Raw genomic sequence first — 19640 nt, forward strand, 5'->3', positions numbered from 1 at the left:
ATGAGATCTGGGCAGCCAAGAGGAGTTGCCCCTGTCCTTGCTGCCTTTCCAACCAGCAGGACAAAGCCCTGCTCTGGCCCCTGCCCTGCTGCCAGGCTGGACTCACTGGCCTGCCTGAGCTCCTGAGTGCAGCCAGGGGAAAGGTGAGGAGATTCCAGCACCACAGAATGGTCAGGGCTGGCTGAAGTGAACCTTTGATTTCCTCTGCTCAGCTCAGCCAGGCTACTCCTGTCATCCACTGCCTCAGTGAAGGCCATTCCTGCTCCCATCCCACCTGGTCTGCCCATTCTGCAGATAAAAGATTCCATTTCTACAAGGTATGATACAGAACTGAGTTTCATGGTCTCTGTATGCTGTGACCATAACCAGTCTTTTCAACTCTTCTTTCTCTGTACTCTTCATACACACAGAGTACTCTGGACTCTTCTGTACTTTCTACACTTAAGTTGGTCAAATGATTTTTATTTTCAAGATATCGTCCTTCTATTCCTTCAGCCTGCTGGCTTTCTTGGATGACAAAGATATTACACTGCAGGCAGCTTGAAGACTTTTGAGAAACAGAAATTATTCCTCCTGTTTCACCATTCTCCATATATTGAAGTGGCCTTTCAAACAGAAGATGAAAATCTAGAAGCTCTTCTCAGCATCACAATTCTGTTAATTTACACATTAATTTGACCTGCTCTGAGGTTTAAAACAGGGGCACAGTAGTGAATGTTTTTCCTCCCTCCATTGCCTCCTACAGAAAGAAGTAAAATTGATAAAAAGGGAAACAACAGCAGTATTATTGTACACTGACTAACAGTTCTTGTTATGAGAGGAAAAGAGAAGAATCCATGCCAGAGGCTCCAGCCTTCCACAGCCACTTCTCACCTCCTATGGCTCTTGCTCAAGACACAAACCAACAGTGGCAGTTTGCCCTCAGATATAAAATCATAAAAAGTTATTCTAATTATTTTTCACTGCTGTTTAGTCTGCCTCTTCTCTCCTCAAAGGACACAATTCCACATTGAGGCACTTTAACACACCAAAGCATTCCCATTGCACAACTCATTCCAATGGCTGGCCATGGAATGGACAGGCATAGCACGACTTGCAGATGAAGCAGAGATTGGCAGCTTGCTCTGCACTTTTGGATGAACCATTCCCATAAAACCAGTCAATATCAGATCCCTGAGGACACAGCAGTGTTTGCACTCACACAGAAACCCAGCTGAATTGTGCATGTCTGAAAGAATTTGCCATCCTAGTCTGAACTTTTAGCAGAATGTACAGCATTTTTTCTTCAGTTATTATGACAGGCAAATTTATGTGGCACATTTTAATGTAAATAACAATATTAAAGCAAATCTAATTATTACTCTAACATAGATTCAAATCTTATTGAAAGGCAGCAGATGATGTCCATTCTCATACACATTTTTTTCCAATTAAAAATCCTAAACCTTCTTGATACCAGGCAGCCACAGGCCACTCTTCAACAGCTCCTACAATTTCCAAGTGTTACTGCTCATTGCAGGAAGGTGCAATGCCATTTTCATGAAGAGGGATCTGTGTCTTTGCAGATCCCTCAGGCTGTCTTTATTTTCTGAATAGAAGTTGAGAAGATAAGCAAGGGTCTCACAGACATACAGTGAAAATCCTAAATCCCCTAAGTTGCCTGAAGGCTCTCTTAAGGTGTGTCTGAAGCTTCTGAAGCTACACCTCACTAATGAAGACTTGGGGCTGTTCAGCCTGGAGAAGAGAAGGCTTTGGGGACACTTCAGATCCTTTCCAGAGCCTGAAGGGGCTCCCAGAGAGCGGGAGAGGGGCTGGGGACAAAGACCTGGAGTGACAGGACATGGGGGAAAGGCCTTAAGGTGAAGGAGGGCAGGGTTAGATGAGATTGGGAAGGAATTCTTCCCTGTGAGGGCCCTGGCACAAGTTCCCAGAGCAGCTGTGTCTGCCCCTGGACCCCTGGAAATGTCCAAGGCCAGGCTGGACATTGGGGCTGGAGCAGCCTGGGATGGTGGAAGGTGTCCCTGATAATGGGATAAACTTTAAGGTCCTTCCATCCAGATTTTCACTCCATTCTTTATGTGACTGTCTCCTTTCCTTTCAAACAGCTCCAAATAAATTACCAAAGTTTAATATTTCTTCTTTTGCCTTTGCAAAGCAGAGCACAGTAGGAACTGGATTTTAAGAGACAATGTGTACTCCCAGTATCTTTCCACCACACACCAGTTAACAATTATGGTTAACTCAATGGTTACACCATTCCATGACAATCTGTCTAAATATTCCTCAGACTGTGAGTTCAAGGAAACTACAGATGTTTAATGTCAGCAGAACTCAGAAAACTTGGTGTCCCAGGTGAATTTGTCATTTTGAAGCTCAGCAGACCCATCCCACACCCCTGGACCCTCGGAGTGAGCTGGGGATGCAGGAAAAGGCTCTGCTGGCACGCACAGGACTTGTGGTAATGTATCCTTAACTCCCTCCCTTCCCCTCTCTGGATCACCAACTTCCCTGCAGCTTCTGCAGAACTGAGCTCCAGGATCATGTTTCAGGATGTAATTAGCCTTACAAAGAGAAAAAATGAAGGGAAAGTGCTTCAGTCGTTTTATTTTCCATGCATAAGCTGCAACTTGCAGTGAAATCATTGCTGTAAATGGACAAAAGAAAAACTTTCCATGCTAAAACTTCAACAAAAAGGCTTGCTGCTTATAGATGACAGGCTTTAAGTGCAGGAGGGGATTAGGAAAACATGAATTGAAAAAAAAAGTTCTAATTTTAATAAATGTTTTTATGTTAAGGCTACATCTGCCAAAGTGTATTAGATCTTATTATTTTATATAAATCTACATTAAAGTCACGCCACCTGGAAATGAAACTTCTAAATACATAAAGCAGCACTGAATAAAACACACATATTTTGTTTCTTTTGCAAACACTCCATTTCCTTGTTCGTTATGTGACTGAAAGCCCTGGAAAAGGATTTCCAGCTGTGCCTTGTCAGCCTCGGGACCAGAGGCATTGTGCTGCTCCTCATTTGCCCGAGCGAGGTTCCAGCACCAGCACGGGCTCTGCTCACAGAGCTCAGCCCTGGCTCCCCAGGGGAAGAAGCTATTCCAGGCTTAACTAAGGAATCAGCTCACATGTTTGAACAATCCCTACAGTTTTTCTGTTTGTTTTAAAGATATGACTGAGATTTTGTTTCATTTGCAACGGGAGACTAAATGACAGCAAGCAGAATCTGCTGTTAGGTTAGATTACAAGGTAAAATGTTTTCCATTTTAAATTACTGCTTAAAGCATGGTGTTGAATGGCTTAAACTTCATGTTAACTTTGCAAATATGTAATATTTGAAATGAAATGATGTGGGCTATTTTTAACAATACTGAAGAGAAATGCCTTTCTAGATAAAGTGTGCAATACCCGTTGAGCTGCTTTTTGTTCTGTCTGAATGTTTGCCACTCACATCCAACTGAAACTAACAGAAAGTGCAACTGGTCTGGCTGCTGTGGATAAATGTAATTAATTTCTGTGCAATGCATTTAAAAAGAGTGAGGGAAAAATCTTAGTAAAGCACTTTAACCCCTGTGTGTCAGGAGAAATCACACTGACTTAGAAATGTGTTTGAATTTTGACTGAATGGATGAAGATAGATTATTTAATAAATTCTGATACTCTGGCATTTCTAAGGGTCTCTCCTTTAAAAATTAACTCTTTCTGTTAACATAACAGGAAATTGACAGGTACTGAAGATAAAGGTACAAATTACTGGACACATTACAAAGTAAAAGTAAATGCTTTCATATACTGTTCCTGATCTAAATATTTGTGGGTGAAATGAAAAAAGGCACAGCAATGCAGCCACGTTGAAACTATCTGGCAACACAAACAGTTAATAATTTCATTACACTGGCTATCTATAATTGTATTTTACTATGCAATGATTTATTATGAAAGTCATAAATTGAATAGCCTGAATTTCCCCCAAATTAAAATTTGGCTGGCACTACACAAAACACAGCCTCCTGAGAGAAATCTGAGGCTCCCAGACATGGGCAGAAAAGGCCCAAAGCACCCAAGGCCTTTCACAATTTGGGCTTTAAAATGTGAGGCAGCACTTATTAACTAAGCCAAGGAAAGGAACTCAGTAGCCCAGTGTTTTGCATGCAAAGAACATAATTTGGTTGAAAATAGCACTATTAAGCTTTCAGTGCTGAAGAGTTAAATTGGTGTTAAAAATGAGCATATAAACTCACATATATGAACAGGATTAGTTTATAAAGACTTTTTTTTGGGGGGGTGTGGTGTGTTTTTTGTTGTTTTGTTTCTGATTTTTAAAAATTTGTCTTTATAAAGTACTTTATGAAACCAAGTTTTACTTTATAATAATTTGCTTTTCTATAGAATTTTACTCTTCGAGTTCCTAGCAAAACATCTTTTAATGTACATTAACATCTGTACAGCTAGTGTAATATAATTCACTCTATATTATTCCTGACTTTTAAAAAGAAATGAAGAATGGAAAAGTGTTTCAGTCATGCCATTCTGTGCCTCTGACCACAGGAAGAAATGGTTAAATGTTAAAAAAGCCCAAGTGCAACGTAGCAGCATTGTAACTGCACAGCTCTGGTGTTATTATAGAGTATCCCAGAAAAATGGAACCATAATTAAGATGTCAGAAACTTGACAGAATGAACACACATGGCCAAGCCTTTCCTTTGTACATGCAGTTTTCCCTGAGGGCTCTCAGAGTGTCTCACCCAGCCTGTGGAACAGAAGTTTCCTGTGTAATTTTACAGCCACTCATTACCACGCAAGGCAGACACCAGAGCCTTTGGCTCATTCCTCCTGAGGCACTCAGAAATGAGCACTTTCTCAACAAGATCAGGCATTTTCAATGCAGAGGGCAAGCTTCTGCATCTATCTGAGATGTTAACTAGCAGTAATTGCTGTAAATAAAAAGCCATAGAGTCTATAAAGCATTTTGGAATAAGTGATTTCTGAGGGGCAGAAAGCAGCAATATAAAGTTTGGATTCATTTCAAAATCTGCCATTCCAGGAGATGCTGAGAGGATTTGTGTGAGACACTTGCATCTCAAATGCCCTTCATATAGAAATAAAAATATTAACTTCAAATCCTGCAAATTAATACCTAAACTTGCAAAAACATTTTAATTTTAAAATAGTTGAGCACAGAAACGACAATATTAAAAAGAAGTAAAATGCATACTCTTAAGCTGATTTACTGCCAACTTCTCATTTTAAAACACGAGAATAAAAAAAATATATGAGAATTATGATGTGGAAAGCATGGCAAACAAGCAATCAATCACATGGCTTATATTAAAGAACAGTTAGACAACTTGTACCAAAAATGTGACCTGTTCTATAAATCAGAAAATACCAAGATGAACAAGCTTTTAAACAAAATCTAATTCAGACAAAGCCACAGCTCAAGTTCCTGAAATAATACTGTCCAATATTTACACAATATAATTATAATAAGATTAACTCCAAAGTGAAAGATGACATGCAAAGCCAGACTGATGAACATGAAGAAAAAGCATTTTTTAATCCCCTCAGAACTTCCTCAGAGAAAAGCCATGGCCATGCTCTAAGCCCTTCACTAATTCCCACTCTCCCAAGAACACAAATGTCTCCTGTCTGTGCTGTCTCAGTTAAAACAGGACACGGGACAGCAGCATTTCCTTTTTGCAAGGATTATGCAACACAGATCATTAATGACCCTGGATGTACAGGCTCTGATTTCCACACTGGTACAGCAATCCACTGCTGGATTTCCTTCCTTGTGTGTGCTCCTGAATCCTGACTGCTCTGTTTTGGAATGCCACCTATTGGTGACAGTAAATGTAATTTTTCCGTCACAACCATAAAAAGGCTCAATTATTTTGAGTTTTTAAATAAGTAAATGCAGAACACAAGCCATTCTAGAGCCTATACTTCATAAAAACTTCCACTGGAAAAGCAGTTGTGGGATGTCACAAATAACACAAACTTCCTGAAGGTCTCCTCTGCAGAACCAAGCAGATCCTGTCAGAGAAGAGGACGGCCAGAGGTGGATGGAAAAGCAACATCTCTTCATTTACAGTGAAAAAGCACCTTGCACAGAAATGCCAACCCACAAGCATTTGGGGCAGCACATCACAAATGAATTGGCATTTTTTGGTTACCTTTCCACTCCCACACTCAGAAGTTACAACACTCTGGAAGAAATAAAAAGAAGGAAGACACACTTTATAGAACTCTCAAGAAGTCCCTTGCTGAATACTTACTGAACAGCCAATGCTCTGGCACTGCAAATCTAAACCACCTCTGCAAGTGCAACCCCAAACACAAACCAGCACCTGTTTGATGGTGACTCTTGAGAATCACTACAATCAAACTGATCACTAGAGCTCTCAGAGGGCAACTTCTTTCCAAGGGGAACCTTGGTTATATTGACCTACCATTTCTTAGTTCACCTGCCTTGAAAAGTGCTGTGTGACTGACATGGCCCTGAAAGCTCTGATTTCCCTCTTTTTCCCCATTCCAGGGCACTCTGCGGGACCCATAGACGATGCAGGCACCATCCCTGCTCTGTTACTTCCTGCTCCTGTGGCTGTGCAGGGATCTGTGCCCAGCTGAAGGAGGCACTGGCAGGAGGCAGAGGAGGAGGATTTCCCCCAGGGCAGGGCACAGGAGCCCCAGGGCAGCGGGGCTGCAGCCCCCGGGGCCCAGGATCCCGCTCCTCACCATCGATGACAATGTCATGGGCGTCTTCGACTCCCTGGTGGGGCTGGGCCAGCACGAGAGCACCTACAGTGTCTTACCAGGTGAGAACACAGCCCCTCTGCTCTGCTTCTCATTTCAGACAGATCAACTCATTAAAGCTTTATTTTAGCTCTAATGTGGTGCTGTTTGCAGGGGTCCCAGGATGAGGGAAGAGATGAGAATCTTGACTCCATGTTTCAGAAGGCTGGTTCATTATTTTATGGTATATATTATATTAAAAGAAAATTATATTTTAGAACAATACTAAAATAATAGAGGAAAAGGACTTCATCAGAAGTCTAGCATGGAAAGAAAAGTATGATAACAAAAGCTCGTGACTCTCAGAGAGTCTGAGCCAGCTGACTGTGATTGGCCATTAATTAGAAACAACCACATGAGACCAATCACAGATGCACCTGTTGCATTCCACAGCAGCAGATAATCATTGTTTACATTTTGTTCCTGAGGCCTCTCAGCTTCTCAGGAGAAAAATCCTGGCAAAGAGATTTTTCAGAAGATATCCTGGTGACACTCTACTTCCACGCATTCCTGCTGCTTCTGCAGTGATTCTGCAATTGGCATTATGAGGCTTTTTATCAAACCCTGCTTTGCCAGATAACAGCAATATTTCCCACAAGTTTTCTGCATTATTTTTTGATCTTAATGAACAAGAAATTTGTTGGGGTACTTTCATAACTTCCAATGTATTCCAAACTTGTGCTCCAAGTTTGAAGGCCATTTTGAAGAATTTATTGCTCGATATGTCTCTTAAGTCAATTAACATTTCACTGAGGCTTCAGCACTGAGGCTTTAACACTAAAAACAGTGTTAATTAAAATAGATTCAAGTTTTTATTTTTACTTTATGGGTTGCATTTTACTTTACGGGTTGCTTTTTGAAAAGCAAATTGCACATGCAAACCTTCAGGAATATTTCTTGATTTTGTAAATAACACTTGGTAGTGGCTGCAATATGGAAGTTACACTATAAACAAGACCCTTGTGATGGAAAACTGAGTTAAAAGAGAAAAAAATCCTACTCATCCAACACAAGACCACTCTTATGCTCCATCTATATTGACAACCCAGATTTATTTAACAGAAGTTCAGTAGTATGATTTATACCTAACTTGCCTTTTTTGGTGATCCAGAGATTTTCACCTCTGTATTTATGTATCCATAAATAATATGATATCTGTATTTATGGATACAGATATTTCCATTCCTCCATCAAGATATCACACACTAAAATATATGCAATTTAATGAATTTTATGGAAAAAAATCAAAACAGAATGCTCTGATTCCCATATTCTATATATAATAAAAATAATAATAATCTATTTTTATAAGCAATAATTTAAGCCTTTCAGTGAGTCACACAGCAGACATGACCACTGGGTTAAGAGGTCTCAAATGGCCAAACATAAATCAGCCACAGTTTCTCCACAATTACTGTTTGTTGTGAGTCCTTTCTTCAGAAAGGCTGAACCATTTCAAATCAAGTATTTGAAGAAAGGAGTTGGAATAGGAAAACTAGCAAAACTTTGGACTATGGCATTTTCAGTGTGTATTACAACATTATACATATTACTAATGTCAAACATCTAATTTACAAATATTTTTAAAGTTAAAGAGAGGAAAATACCATGTAAGTAGCATACACTTCATGTAAGATAGTCCAGGGTTTCTGTCAGGACCATCAGTCATGCTGAAATAATGCACAGCTCTTCCCCCTCCCCGCCCCGCTTGTTTCTTTCTATCTGGACTTGCATCCAAAAGCTGAGCTCAAACCACTGAACTCATTTTATTTGGAACTCCACGCTGAATTTACACCATATTTCCAAAGGTTAAAAGTCCTATGCTCATCTGCCAAAGACTGGAACCACAAGGTATTTTTTAGTCTAGCTTTTAAAGTTCAAAATTTTTTCAAGTTAATGTCAGATTTGGAAAAAACAGAGCCTATTAAATAATAGAACACTATTATTAATCATGCTTCAGAGTAGAAGAAAATGCAATCCAAACATTAATTTCCATTCTCTTAGCTACTTGTTTTGCTCTTAGGAGACTAAAAAAACCCAAACCCACCCAAATTTACAGATATATGCAGGATGAAAATTAGCAGCTAAATGGAGGTTTAACAGTAACCAGACATGTAATTCCTCCAGATTAGAACCATGTGAACATTCAAATTAAATCAAACAGTTGGCCACAGCATGAGGTAACTTGCAGTTGTCCATTAGGCAGAGCAGAGTAGGATGTTCAGTGCTGCCCCATCTCTGATCCCTCTCACCCCACCAAGCTGAAGTGACTCAGTGGTCAGGAAATGTGAGGAGCATCTCAGCACAGCCTTTGTGTCTCACAGGGGTTCTGGGAATCCCAACAGTGCCAGACAGCAGCTCTGCAATGCACCCAAAGGGGAAAACCTTTGTCTGAGCACACACTGCTCCTGCCTTTTATGCAACTCTAATGTACACAGGGAAACAAGGGATCATTTGTTACAGAAGCCTGCAGAGGCCAAGCCCGATAACTCAGATCTTTATGCTTATTCAGACAAGATTTGCTCTGACTTCTGATACACTCTGGTAGCTAAAACAAAAGAAAGAATTTTAGGAAGCACAGAAGAATTTCCTTCTCAGGCCAGATCATGCTCTTCTGGAACAGTTATTGTTTTATTGTTTAACATGAGAGAGTGCAGGATTCTTCTTGTGTTTCTTTTGGAGGTTATTTAAAAGAAGTATTGTGGTGTACTGGCAAGCACATAAACCCCAAAGTCAGGACCCAGCAAACAGCTGGATTGCAGATACCTGGGTGGAATGACAAGAGACTTAAAGCCAGCTAACACTTGGCCTGGGCTAATTCCTCTCCTCCTCCAGTTGACAAGGTTGGAGTTGCTTAGAGCACAACTTTATGCAGCTGAAATGAAGCAGAGATGTCCCAGACTTTTGAAAAAACGAGATGCAACTACTCAAAACTTCAATTTCTTGCTTTTGTCATCATAAGAGCAATTTAAATCAAAGCATTTAAAAAAAAATATGGAATATAGAGATCAACCAAACTGGATGATTCTGATAATTAATTTTTATTGTAGAAAACAGATTGATATCCAGTGGTCTTTGAGTAGAAGGGAAAAGAACCTTTGTTATGAAGTAGGACTACCTTGAAAGACTATGCAAAATGCCTCATTTTGAGACAAATATTAATACCAGAGACATTTCAAACCAAGTATTTACAATAGTCTTACAAGGTTATTAGGAGGCTATGCTGAATACTTTTATTAGAATTAAACACCCAGGCATGGAGCAGGGCAGAGTGTGGGAAAACAAACCCTGCAAAGAACCCTCCAAAGACAATTTGTGCACCACAAGTGAAAGTATTGGCATGCAGATTCAGGTGAGAAAAGATTTTTCCACTGTATTAATTTTCATTTTAAGGAGGAAGTCAAACTGAATAGGAACAGAGGAAATTTCTTCTTCTTTATATGCAGGGAAGAACAAAGTTAACTTTGAAATGGGTTTTCATCTCAAAACAACACTTCAGCAATGCATTCTCAGGTCAGTTAGAAAGAGGAAAAGGAAGGTGTGAGGGAGTTCAGCTTCTCAACAACATTTAGAGATACACACAGAAATAGGAATATTTGCATGGGATGAAGAATCTCAGCCTTGGTTTTCCTTCTCTCAAAAGACTAAAAATAAAAAAACAATGTGCTAAAGTGCCATGTTTACCCTGGGGTCTGGGTGAGAACTGCCCAGGGAAGATTCTGAGGTGAACTCCACCACTGGAAGGAAAGGGAGACTGGGATTAGTTTCCTTCCCCAGTCTCTGTGCTCTCCAGATCATCCCCCTACTGAATATCTGACCAGAGCTTACAAAATTACATTTCTTTCTGAAAATTTGAACTGTGTACCCTGGGGAAATCTCAATCTTTTGTAGATACATATCCAGAAATTTGGGAGACAGAGTATTTCACAGCACAGGTTGTTCTAGATTACTGCTTTTATAGCAAAGAGGGATTTTTGGTTTTTTGTTTTTCAAATAAAGCAAGTTACAAGGAAGTGGAGATTTTTGCTATCTTATCAGTCATCCTGGAATGGAACTTTACTTCCACCAAGCCTATGAACTGTCACTATATTGTTACCCTCCCAGTTCTGCAGGGCCTTAATAAAATTTTCTCATTTAATGTGCAAGATATTAGAAAAGATCTGTAGTGCACAAGAAAGGAATAGAAGAAGGTCTGGAAAAAATATTCAAGCTTTCCATAACTGGAGATTACTTATAAGCTGAAGAAAATATAGCTATGAAAAGTAAGGAATAATGATAAGATCCTTTGAATAGGGTGTATTTTACATATTTTCAAAATGAGAAAAAAATAGTAGTGCTTCTTTCCAGAGCTGTAAATGAGCACTGTTGGTTCACTGTAAGCTGTTTACCTGCCATGTCCCATTTTGTGTTCCCAGGGAAGAAGGGGCAGTGCACAGCCAACGGGATGATCATGTTCGACAAGGCCGTGTGGTCTCCCCAGCCCTGCACCACCTGCCTGTGCTCCCAGGGCCAGGTGATCTGTGACACCGCCATGTGCCACCCTCTGACATGTCCCCACACCGTCATTCCTGCAGGAGAGTGCTGCCCAGTGTGTTCTGACACCGGTATGGGACACCACAGATATTTAAAACCTTCCATAAACACTGAATTTAATGATCCCAAGAGTTACAAGGCACACATTATCCTGAATTCCATGGGAAAAGCAGCTCTTCAGAAATTTTACTCAAGTTGATCTTGGTTTATCTGAGAGCTCTGTTAGATGATTTTGAAGCAGCATTTAAAGAAAAGATCATGCTAAGTATGCAATAGTAAAGATAATTGTATTTCTTTTTTTACTTCCCCCCTACCTTTACAGAACTTTGTAAATGTACGAATAAATAACATCTATTTATATTTTCTATCCCACTTCCATTTACAAAGGATCAATCAATAACTACAGGTCATTATTGATGTATTAGACATACAGAGTGGTAAATCTTTGTTAGGAGTGCAAAAACCTGCAGCAATTTGATGTAAATCAAAAGAAGAAAGTCAATTCCCAAGAGAAGCTCCAGAACTACAATTTTGGTATTTCACAATAATTTAAATAAAACTGGTACCTTTAAAGAGAAAAGGAATGGAGGAGATAAACATGAGATGGGATTCCTTTTCCTTCCCACACTCCCAGTATTTTATATCTGCAAAGTACTGAACTCTATCTTCTCCTACTGTAAGAATTATTTATCCTCATGTGTATATGCATGTGACACTCTGAGAAGAGACATCATAGGAATTCTCTGTAGAAATGTAAAAGTCACGTTGACTGAGACATTTGAACTCCTTTTATTAGAATTGTCCTATTATGGAAGTTAAAACTGCATTTTGGTAACGGAGTTAATGCATTTCCCTGGTGAGATCCCCACCTGCAGCCAACTCCTCCCCTGACAATCCCTTTTGGAGGAGAACAAGTCTTGACCTTTGTGAATTTTTTCCAAATTAGCTCCTACTTCCAGACACATTATTTTTCCTCTTTAGACACCTCCATCAACACAAACCCCATAATTAATAGTAAGTCAAAAAGGAAGATAATGAAAGCTATATTAATTTTTCTACCTTTTCGTCTGGAGTTCTCAGGAATTGCAGCTGTGTACAAACTCTTCTGTATGGCTGCCTCCATAATTTCTCAGTCAAGTGTCTCTTTTCTCAAGCAGCAATTTAAGACCACATTTTTATTCTTCGAATAGAATTTCAAGAGGAATAATCTATAGTCATAATTTTCCACAGTATGTGGGAAACAGTGCTCACTAATATTTTAGTTTCATCAGACCCTTATGTTGTTTTATTGTTTTTTCCCCCATCAGCCTCCTCCCTGGACTCCAGTATAATTTCACTGGATGCCATCAGTGAGATGTCTGGTGACTCCCCAGAGCCCAAGGACCTCGACAGCACCAATGTTCTGCCCTCAGCACAGACTCACATGGAGAAGGATGAGCTGCTCCCCACAGCAGTGACAGAGGGCAGAGACAAGGAGGGGCACAAGAAAGGGGAGAAGAAAAGAAAAAGGAAAGGCAGAAAGAATCGCCGGAGGCACAAAGGGCGGCACAGAGGGAGGCTGCCTGTCCCCAGAACGGGAGCTGCAGGAGTTGAGCAGGATGACAGTGATGAAGATGATGGTGCTTTCAGAATTCCATCTCATTTCCCAATTCCTGTTCCACCCATAGAAACTCCTCCTTTGCCATCTGGATGTTCCACCTCGGACACCACAGTAAGCTGCATTAATGCCAAACTTACACAAATACCTCCCATCTCAGATCCAGACCTAACGAGTTTAGACCTCACAGGTAATTAATGGATCTAATTTGCATGACTTTTCTAGCATCATCCACCCTCAAATGCAGTCAACACCACTGTTAATGCTTTGTCATTCCTTAATATAGAAAAGTTTTAGAACTAATTTTACAGCTGTGCCTTTAAAACAATAAATGAAAAACATTAGATTTGCATGCCAGTGTTTAAATACTAAGATGAATAGATCTACACAAAATTACTGTCCATAATGCTATTTTTGTGATATATTTTCTAGATGCAGTATTACACACCTCAGGTGCAGACTGTATTTCATTACTGAAACTTTTTTCTTGCCTTCTGTCCCAGGAAATAGCATCACTACTATCTCAGATGAAGCATTCAATGGGGTACCTAATTTGGAATGGATTGATCTGAGTAAAAATAACATTACCTCTCCTGGCATAGGTCCCAAAGCATTCAAAGTAAGAAAGCATGGCTCCTCTGCTACCCTCTCAGTAATTGCTGCTTAAAAGAATGTTTTTTGCTTTTCAGTTTATGGATCTAAACTACTTTGCACCTTGTATAATAAGCATTGTATAATTCAATAACTACTTTGAGAAATCTCTCACCATAATCAAGAATTAAAATTGAGATATGATAATTCTTCATACCAATCTTTTAAGCTAGCTTAAGCATAATAACCCTCAGTTACTGAAAGCTGCTCTCCTTCTGCCTGAGGAAATTTGCTGACCTACAGAAAATGATCAGTTTACTCACAGATGAAGAGGATAAGCATGTAATTTCTAAATACATGTACTTTGAAGTCCTAAATACTGCCCAGCGTAGTGAGGCAATTCTTCCACAATTCACAGAGAGCAGCAGCAATGCAAACAATGATCCTGGGGAACTGCAGCAGGGCTGTGGGGAAGCTCTTTGAATTACATGTGACATTAACTGGCACTTTTGTTAATATTTAGCAGAAAGTAACTTATTAATTAGACTGACAGGAAAAAAAAATTTTTTAATTCAAAACACTGGATACTACTGCACTGCTGCTGAAAAACCTTACAGAGTGTGTATTAAAGAAACTCTTAACTCAATATTTATCTGCATATATTGCTCCTTGATAATATAAATGCTCTTCCTCCCTGTTATAAGATCCTGAAAAAGCTGAAACGTTTGTATTTGGATGGAAATATGCTGGCACTTATTCCCTCTGAATTGCCATCAACTTTGGAAGAAATAAAAATAAATGACAACCAACTTCATGCCATTGATGAAGACGGCTTAAAAGGTATTTTAAAAAATGAAAATCATATGAAAAGTCAAAAATAAATTTGAAAAGCTGAATGTTTAACCTGGTTTGACATAAAAAAATAATTGCTAGCTTTACAGTGCCATGTCTTTAAAAGCAGCACAAGCTGAAAGGCTTGCATGACAAAGTATTTTAAAATTATATTTTCCCTTATGCAACTGCTCCTCTCCCAAAGCAGTTTATATTTAAGGTCACTGAGTGGAGGTGAATTTGGAGCATGTTGAAGACACCAACTGTCCCCAGCTTTAACCTGATGGCTTTTTGTGTGGTGGAAACATTTCAGTTAATTTTAAATTGCATGGAAGTGAACAGAATTTGATGTCTATGAAAAATAAAGGAGAATATAACTGGAGTCAACCATGATCATTTGAAGCCAGTTTAAACACAGGCTGATAGAAAAAAGAGGAAGAAAAAGGAAAGGCAACCATCCATGTCAGAATTTGATGGACTTTTTTGCTTCTTTTCCTCTCCTGCCAAAAGGGTCCTATCTAAACTGGATCAGCTGCTGCCCTTTCCATTTGGACTGGGAGAGGAAAATGTAAATAAAGCTGTGGTCAATCTCTAAAGATCTACAAACCTATGAACAAGTCCAAGATTATGAGATAATAAAATCAGTTCATTTTTATTTTTCATTGCTGTGAACTGATCTGGGTAATGTTTAAGACTCTTAAATATGAACTTGTGTTTTAACAAGATATAAGATGGCATTAATTAACTGAAATGAAACTTTTACTCCTTAGGTTTAAAGAACTTGGTCACTCTGGAATTAGAAGGAAATAAACTTAGTGAAGCAAATGTCAGTCCTTTGGCCTTTTACCCTTTGAAAAGCCTTTCTTATTTGCGACTGGGAAGAAATAAATTTAGAATTATACCACAAGGTCTTCCTGCCACTCTTGAGGTAAAAAACCCCAAAACAACCAAAATAAATACTAACAATAACAACCCCCACAACAAACACCCAAAGGCATGTAATTCCTTCTGTTTGTCCTTTCAGAGCAATATGTATTCTCACAAGTGAGAAAACAAAACAATTGCTCTGAGGAATTGTGTTTCTGAAGGTCCATTCCAGCTACAAACTGCCTGGTTCAGATTCAGAATTAACACAGACCAGGGAATACAGGGGACATTGCTGCACTTGGAATTTGCAATGGGAAAACTCAGCCCATTCTGATCTCACAAATTTTCTTCCCAAATGCACTTACAGGAGTTATATCTTGAACATAATCAAATTGAAGAAGTGTCAGAAATTTGCTTTAACCACACCAGAAACATCAACATCATTGGGCTAAAGCATAACAAATTAGAAGAGCACAGGATAGCACCTTTGGCTTGGATAAACCAAGAGTAAGTACCAGACATTTAAAATGCATTTATTTAATTTTTCTCTCTTTTTAGTGAGTCAAATAATCAAATAAACATCTGCACTTCATTACTTTTAACTTAGATTTGTAATTATGCTTTGGTTTGTTTTCCTTTGCTAATTTTTCTAAATTTCCTTTGCCTAATTGTATAATATAGAAGATAGTCAGCTGTCAAATAGAAAGATCTTCTACCTCAAATCTGTACCATATTAACATAAAAGTCAATATTTTTTTCTGACCACCCATTCAAAGATGAACATTAATTGTAAATAATACTATATACAATTATATGACAATTTAGTATTGATACATAATTATCTCAAAGGTAATTTAAAAATAATTTAATACTATCCTAGCCTTATTTCACATTGGATTAAAAATTATAAAAGTCAATAAGATGAAAGGAAGATTGTTCAGCTGCATTGTCTAAGAGCAGAATATTAGCACAGTGAGCAATGAGAATGCCAGCAGTAAAAAATGATAGTGCTTTTGATTTTCCTGCTAAATAATTTGCCAAGCTGAGCAGGGTCCCTGGCCATCACTGGCACTGCAGCCCCATTCCTTGATTCCTGAACCTGTGAATTCCTGAAGCTGAGAACAACCACGCTGTTACTACTGACAGCCTCTCTCATGCCTGGAAATGAAGCACAGGGGACTGATTCATTCACACAATTCCATTTCATATGGGCTTCAGAACAAAGCTTAAACCTCCCTGTTAATGGGATAATGACTGAAATCCCGAGGTTATTCCAGCTCTTCAGTGTAACTCATTATTGCAGCAATCCCAGATTAGTCCCATGGGATTGCCCTGCACTGACCCCCCCCATTACTGGAGATCTCTTCCCATCAACAAAATCCTTGTGCTTGATTGGTAATTCATGACTTAATTATTTCTATTCCCAGAGTAATTATGCACAAGCATGTTCCATAAATGCATTTTGCCCCATTATCAGGATCAAATTTCCCTTGGAAATGTCATTCCCTGGCAATGCCATGAAGCAGAGCCTTGCACAGACACAGCACTGCCAGGCCAGGAGCTCAGAGGGGTTTCAGCATTTTTCTTTTATTTTCTTCTTTAATGCAGGAACTTGGAATCAATTGACCTCTCCTACAATAAGTTGTATCATGTTCCCTCCTACCTGCCCAAATCTTTACTCCATCTGGTGCTTATAGGAAATCAGATTGAGAGAATTCCAGGCTATGTGTTTGGCCACATGAGGCCTGGGCTGGAGTATCTCTACCTGTCCTTCAACAAACTCACTGATGATGGCATTGACCCAGTGTCGTTTTTTGGAGCTTACCACTCCCTGAGGGAGCTCTTTTTGGATCACAATGAATTGAAGGCTGTACCCTTTGGCATTGATGAAATGAGAAAACTACGTTTTCTAAGACTCAACAACAATAAAATAAGGTAATTTCCAAGCTCTTTTTTACATTAATGACATTAAAATAAATAAGATATGCTTTGCTTTAAGTATTTGTTATTTTAAAGTAAATATTTGTTACAAAAATCTGAAGGAGGAGCTGAATGCTGAGTTTTCTTTTGCAATATTTCTTAATATGATAGAAATGAGTTACTGAAGTTAAGTTCACAGTTACTGAAAATGCTCATCACCAGCAATCACCAGCTTTTCTGCTCCTGGAGCAGAGCTCCAAGTGATAACAAAATAATGGGAGGAGTCAGCAGCTGGAGTCACCTGGTGAGCAGGTTCCACCAGCCCCAGCTCTGGAGCCACGTGCTCAATCCAGGCTCTCTGTGCTGTTTTGTAAAACAAAGAAATGGCAAAGAGAGAATTCCCATGTGTCAGACAAAGTTTTCATTCAGCAACACATGGCAATATTTTCCTCAGGAAAACTCAGTATATGATATAAATGAGAAAACAATGCAGAGAGAATGTTCAAAAGAATGGCTTTTCAAAGTCCTCAGTAAATATGTAATTGAGAAAATTTAATGTACTTATGAAGTTAACATTTTCAAATATCTAAATAGACAGCAACTCTAAAATAAAAGAGGAAATTAAGAGTTCTCTGCATGATTAGAACATGATTAGAACGTGGTTCCTCCCCTGTGTCACAGGAGGGTGCCCCCAGAACGGATCTGCAGGACTCAGAGCCACCACGAGGACGAGCATGACCACAGTGAGGAGGAGCACGAAGATTCCCACCTGGAACATGTTCACCTTGAAAACAACTACATCAACACAAGGCAGCTCTCCCCACATTCATTTTCATGCATAAGATCCTATTGCAGTGTTGTTCTTAAACCACAGAAGACCAAATAAACCCCCCCAGTTCTGCATTGCAACCCCCATCTCTAGAAATGCAGTTTTATTTATTCTCTCCACTCACTGGCCTGCTTATTTCTGATTTAAACCCTTCCTGCCATAAATATGATACTGCATATTATCTACTGAAGTAAGGTAGCAGTGTGTTTCTTCATATTGTTTCATTATAAAACCATTAAATGTAAAAATTGAAGCTTAAGACTATGAGATCTATTTTTATTTTTATTAACAGCATTCTGCTTAAACACAACGGGTCAAACTGTGCCCCCAGGCACAGCCTCTGTAAGATCAGATTTTAGGATTTAAGAATATAACTAAACCCTCAGCTTTGTCCTATCTTATTTAAATGAATTTAAAACATTTAAATGGTACCATCAACTGTAAAAATGGTACATAAAAGATTAAAAATCCTCGAGCCATGAACATTCTAGCAATGCAGGAATCAAATTTCTTAAAACGCACACAGGATTGGATTTTCTACCAAACATTTTGCAGTGTTAAGCTCTCTTCCAAGTGAAATTTTAAGAAAAAAAATTAAATTATTTGTTTTAGATGACCCTAAAAACTTCCTGTATTCAAACACAGATTCTGATGACCTAGAGGAATGAACAATTCATTTCTATCCGAATGCTTTTTTTTTTAAGCAAAGCATATTTTAATTTTTTAAAATTGTTTTTAAAGTCACAGTAATAGGTTCCACTTGTTTGTACCATAGTTATTTTATTAGATTTTTATACTCTACAGGATATGTAGTCTTATAATAAATGTAAGCAAAACACCACATATTGCTGCAAATACTTTCTTTTAAGTAGAATTCTTCTCTTATCAAACATTCAGACTCCTAAGACCCAAAAGAAATTCTCCACTGGGTTTGCATGGGATAACACCACTAAAACACAGATTAATCGAGATTTATTTATATTTTTTCTCCAAGGTGTGCTTTTTCACTATTAAGATACCATGAAAGTGAATTTTATACAAGCGATGTGACTAAGATGATTCCTGGGGGGGTTTAGTACAATGAGGACCAAGCTTGCCTGACATCACTCTGTGGAAGTTGTTCCTATGAGAAGCTCTCAGTAGTGGGACATGACCTAAAGTGAAGTTACAGCACCAAAATAAAGCCCCATTAGTGAGACAGAGAATGAAGGAAAAATGTTCTCAAAGTGGAGCACAAGAGTAGCAGAGGAAGAAGAACAAGCAGGAGAAAGAAGCCAAGGGATGAAGGACACAACAAATGCATGGGTGCTCACTTCAGAAATACACAGTAATTACACTTGCACAACATTTCCCTATGTCAGATGGAAGCAGCTCAAATCCACTCTTCAAAATTACCAATTTTATTGGAAGTGGAATGGGCTTCACTATAAAACTCTCATCACTTCTAAACAGAGCTTGAAAGAATTTTATAAACCAAGTAAATGGGATTGTCACCATTTTACACCTTGTGACTCCAGGACACAGTGACCTGAGAATTCTTGGTCAAGATAAACATGGGAACAAGTCTGGAATCTTTGGCCACCAGTATGATAAAAGTATGCAAGGACAGCTCAACATAAAACCACTGTAGTTAGTTTATTCTCTAAAATATATTTGAGCAAATAATTA

General features: G+C 38.8%; 2 protein-coding genes across 2 annotated transcripts in view; one reads left to right on the plus strand and one right to left on the minus strand.

Moving 5' to 3' along the window:
- Positions 1–19640, minus strand: part of CENPP (centromere protein P) — a 112400-nt gene that overhangs the window by 14828 nt on the left and 77932 nt on the right. The gene's annotated exons all lie outside the window — the stretch shown is intronic.
- ECM2 (extracellular matrix protein 2) lies at positions 3220–18224 on the plus strand. Its single transcript, XM_054280707.1, has 10 exons — positions 3220–3258; positions 6548–6827; positions 11220–11408; positions 12645–13124; positions 13438–13553; positions 14230–14365; positions 15127–15284; positions 15591–15730; positions 16832–17158; positions 17825–18224. Exons 2-10 carry the CDS (start codon positions 6572–6574, stop codon positions 18027–18029), a joined length of 2007 nt encoding a protein of 668 aa, XP_054136682.1. The 5' UTR covers positions 3220–3258; positions 6548–6571; the 3' UTR covers positions 18030–18224.

This window comes from Melozone crissalis, unplaced genomic scaffold, assembly GCF_028551555.1.
Source record: "Melozone crissalis strain CALT ecotype California unplaced genomic scaffold, PUWL_Pcris_2 ptg000029l_1, whole genome shotgun sequence".
NCBI classification, from domain to species: Eukaryota; Metazoa; Chordata; class Aves; order Passeriformes; family Passerellidae; genus Melozone; species Melozone crissalis.

Coding starts and splice junctions, on each gene's coding strand:
- ECM2 (XM_054280707.1), top strand. CDS start 6,572: ATGCAGGCACCATCCCTGCTCTGTTACTTCCTGCTCCTGTGGCTGTGC. Junction 6,828..11,219: donor CACCTACAGTGTCTTACCAG/GTGAGAACACAG, acceptor TTGTGTTCCCAG/GGAAGAAGGGGCAGTGCACA. Junction 11,409..12,644: donor CCCAGTGTGTTCTGACACCG/GTATGGGACACC, acceptor TTCCCCCATCAG/CCTCCTCCCTGGACTCCAGT.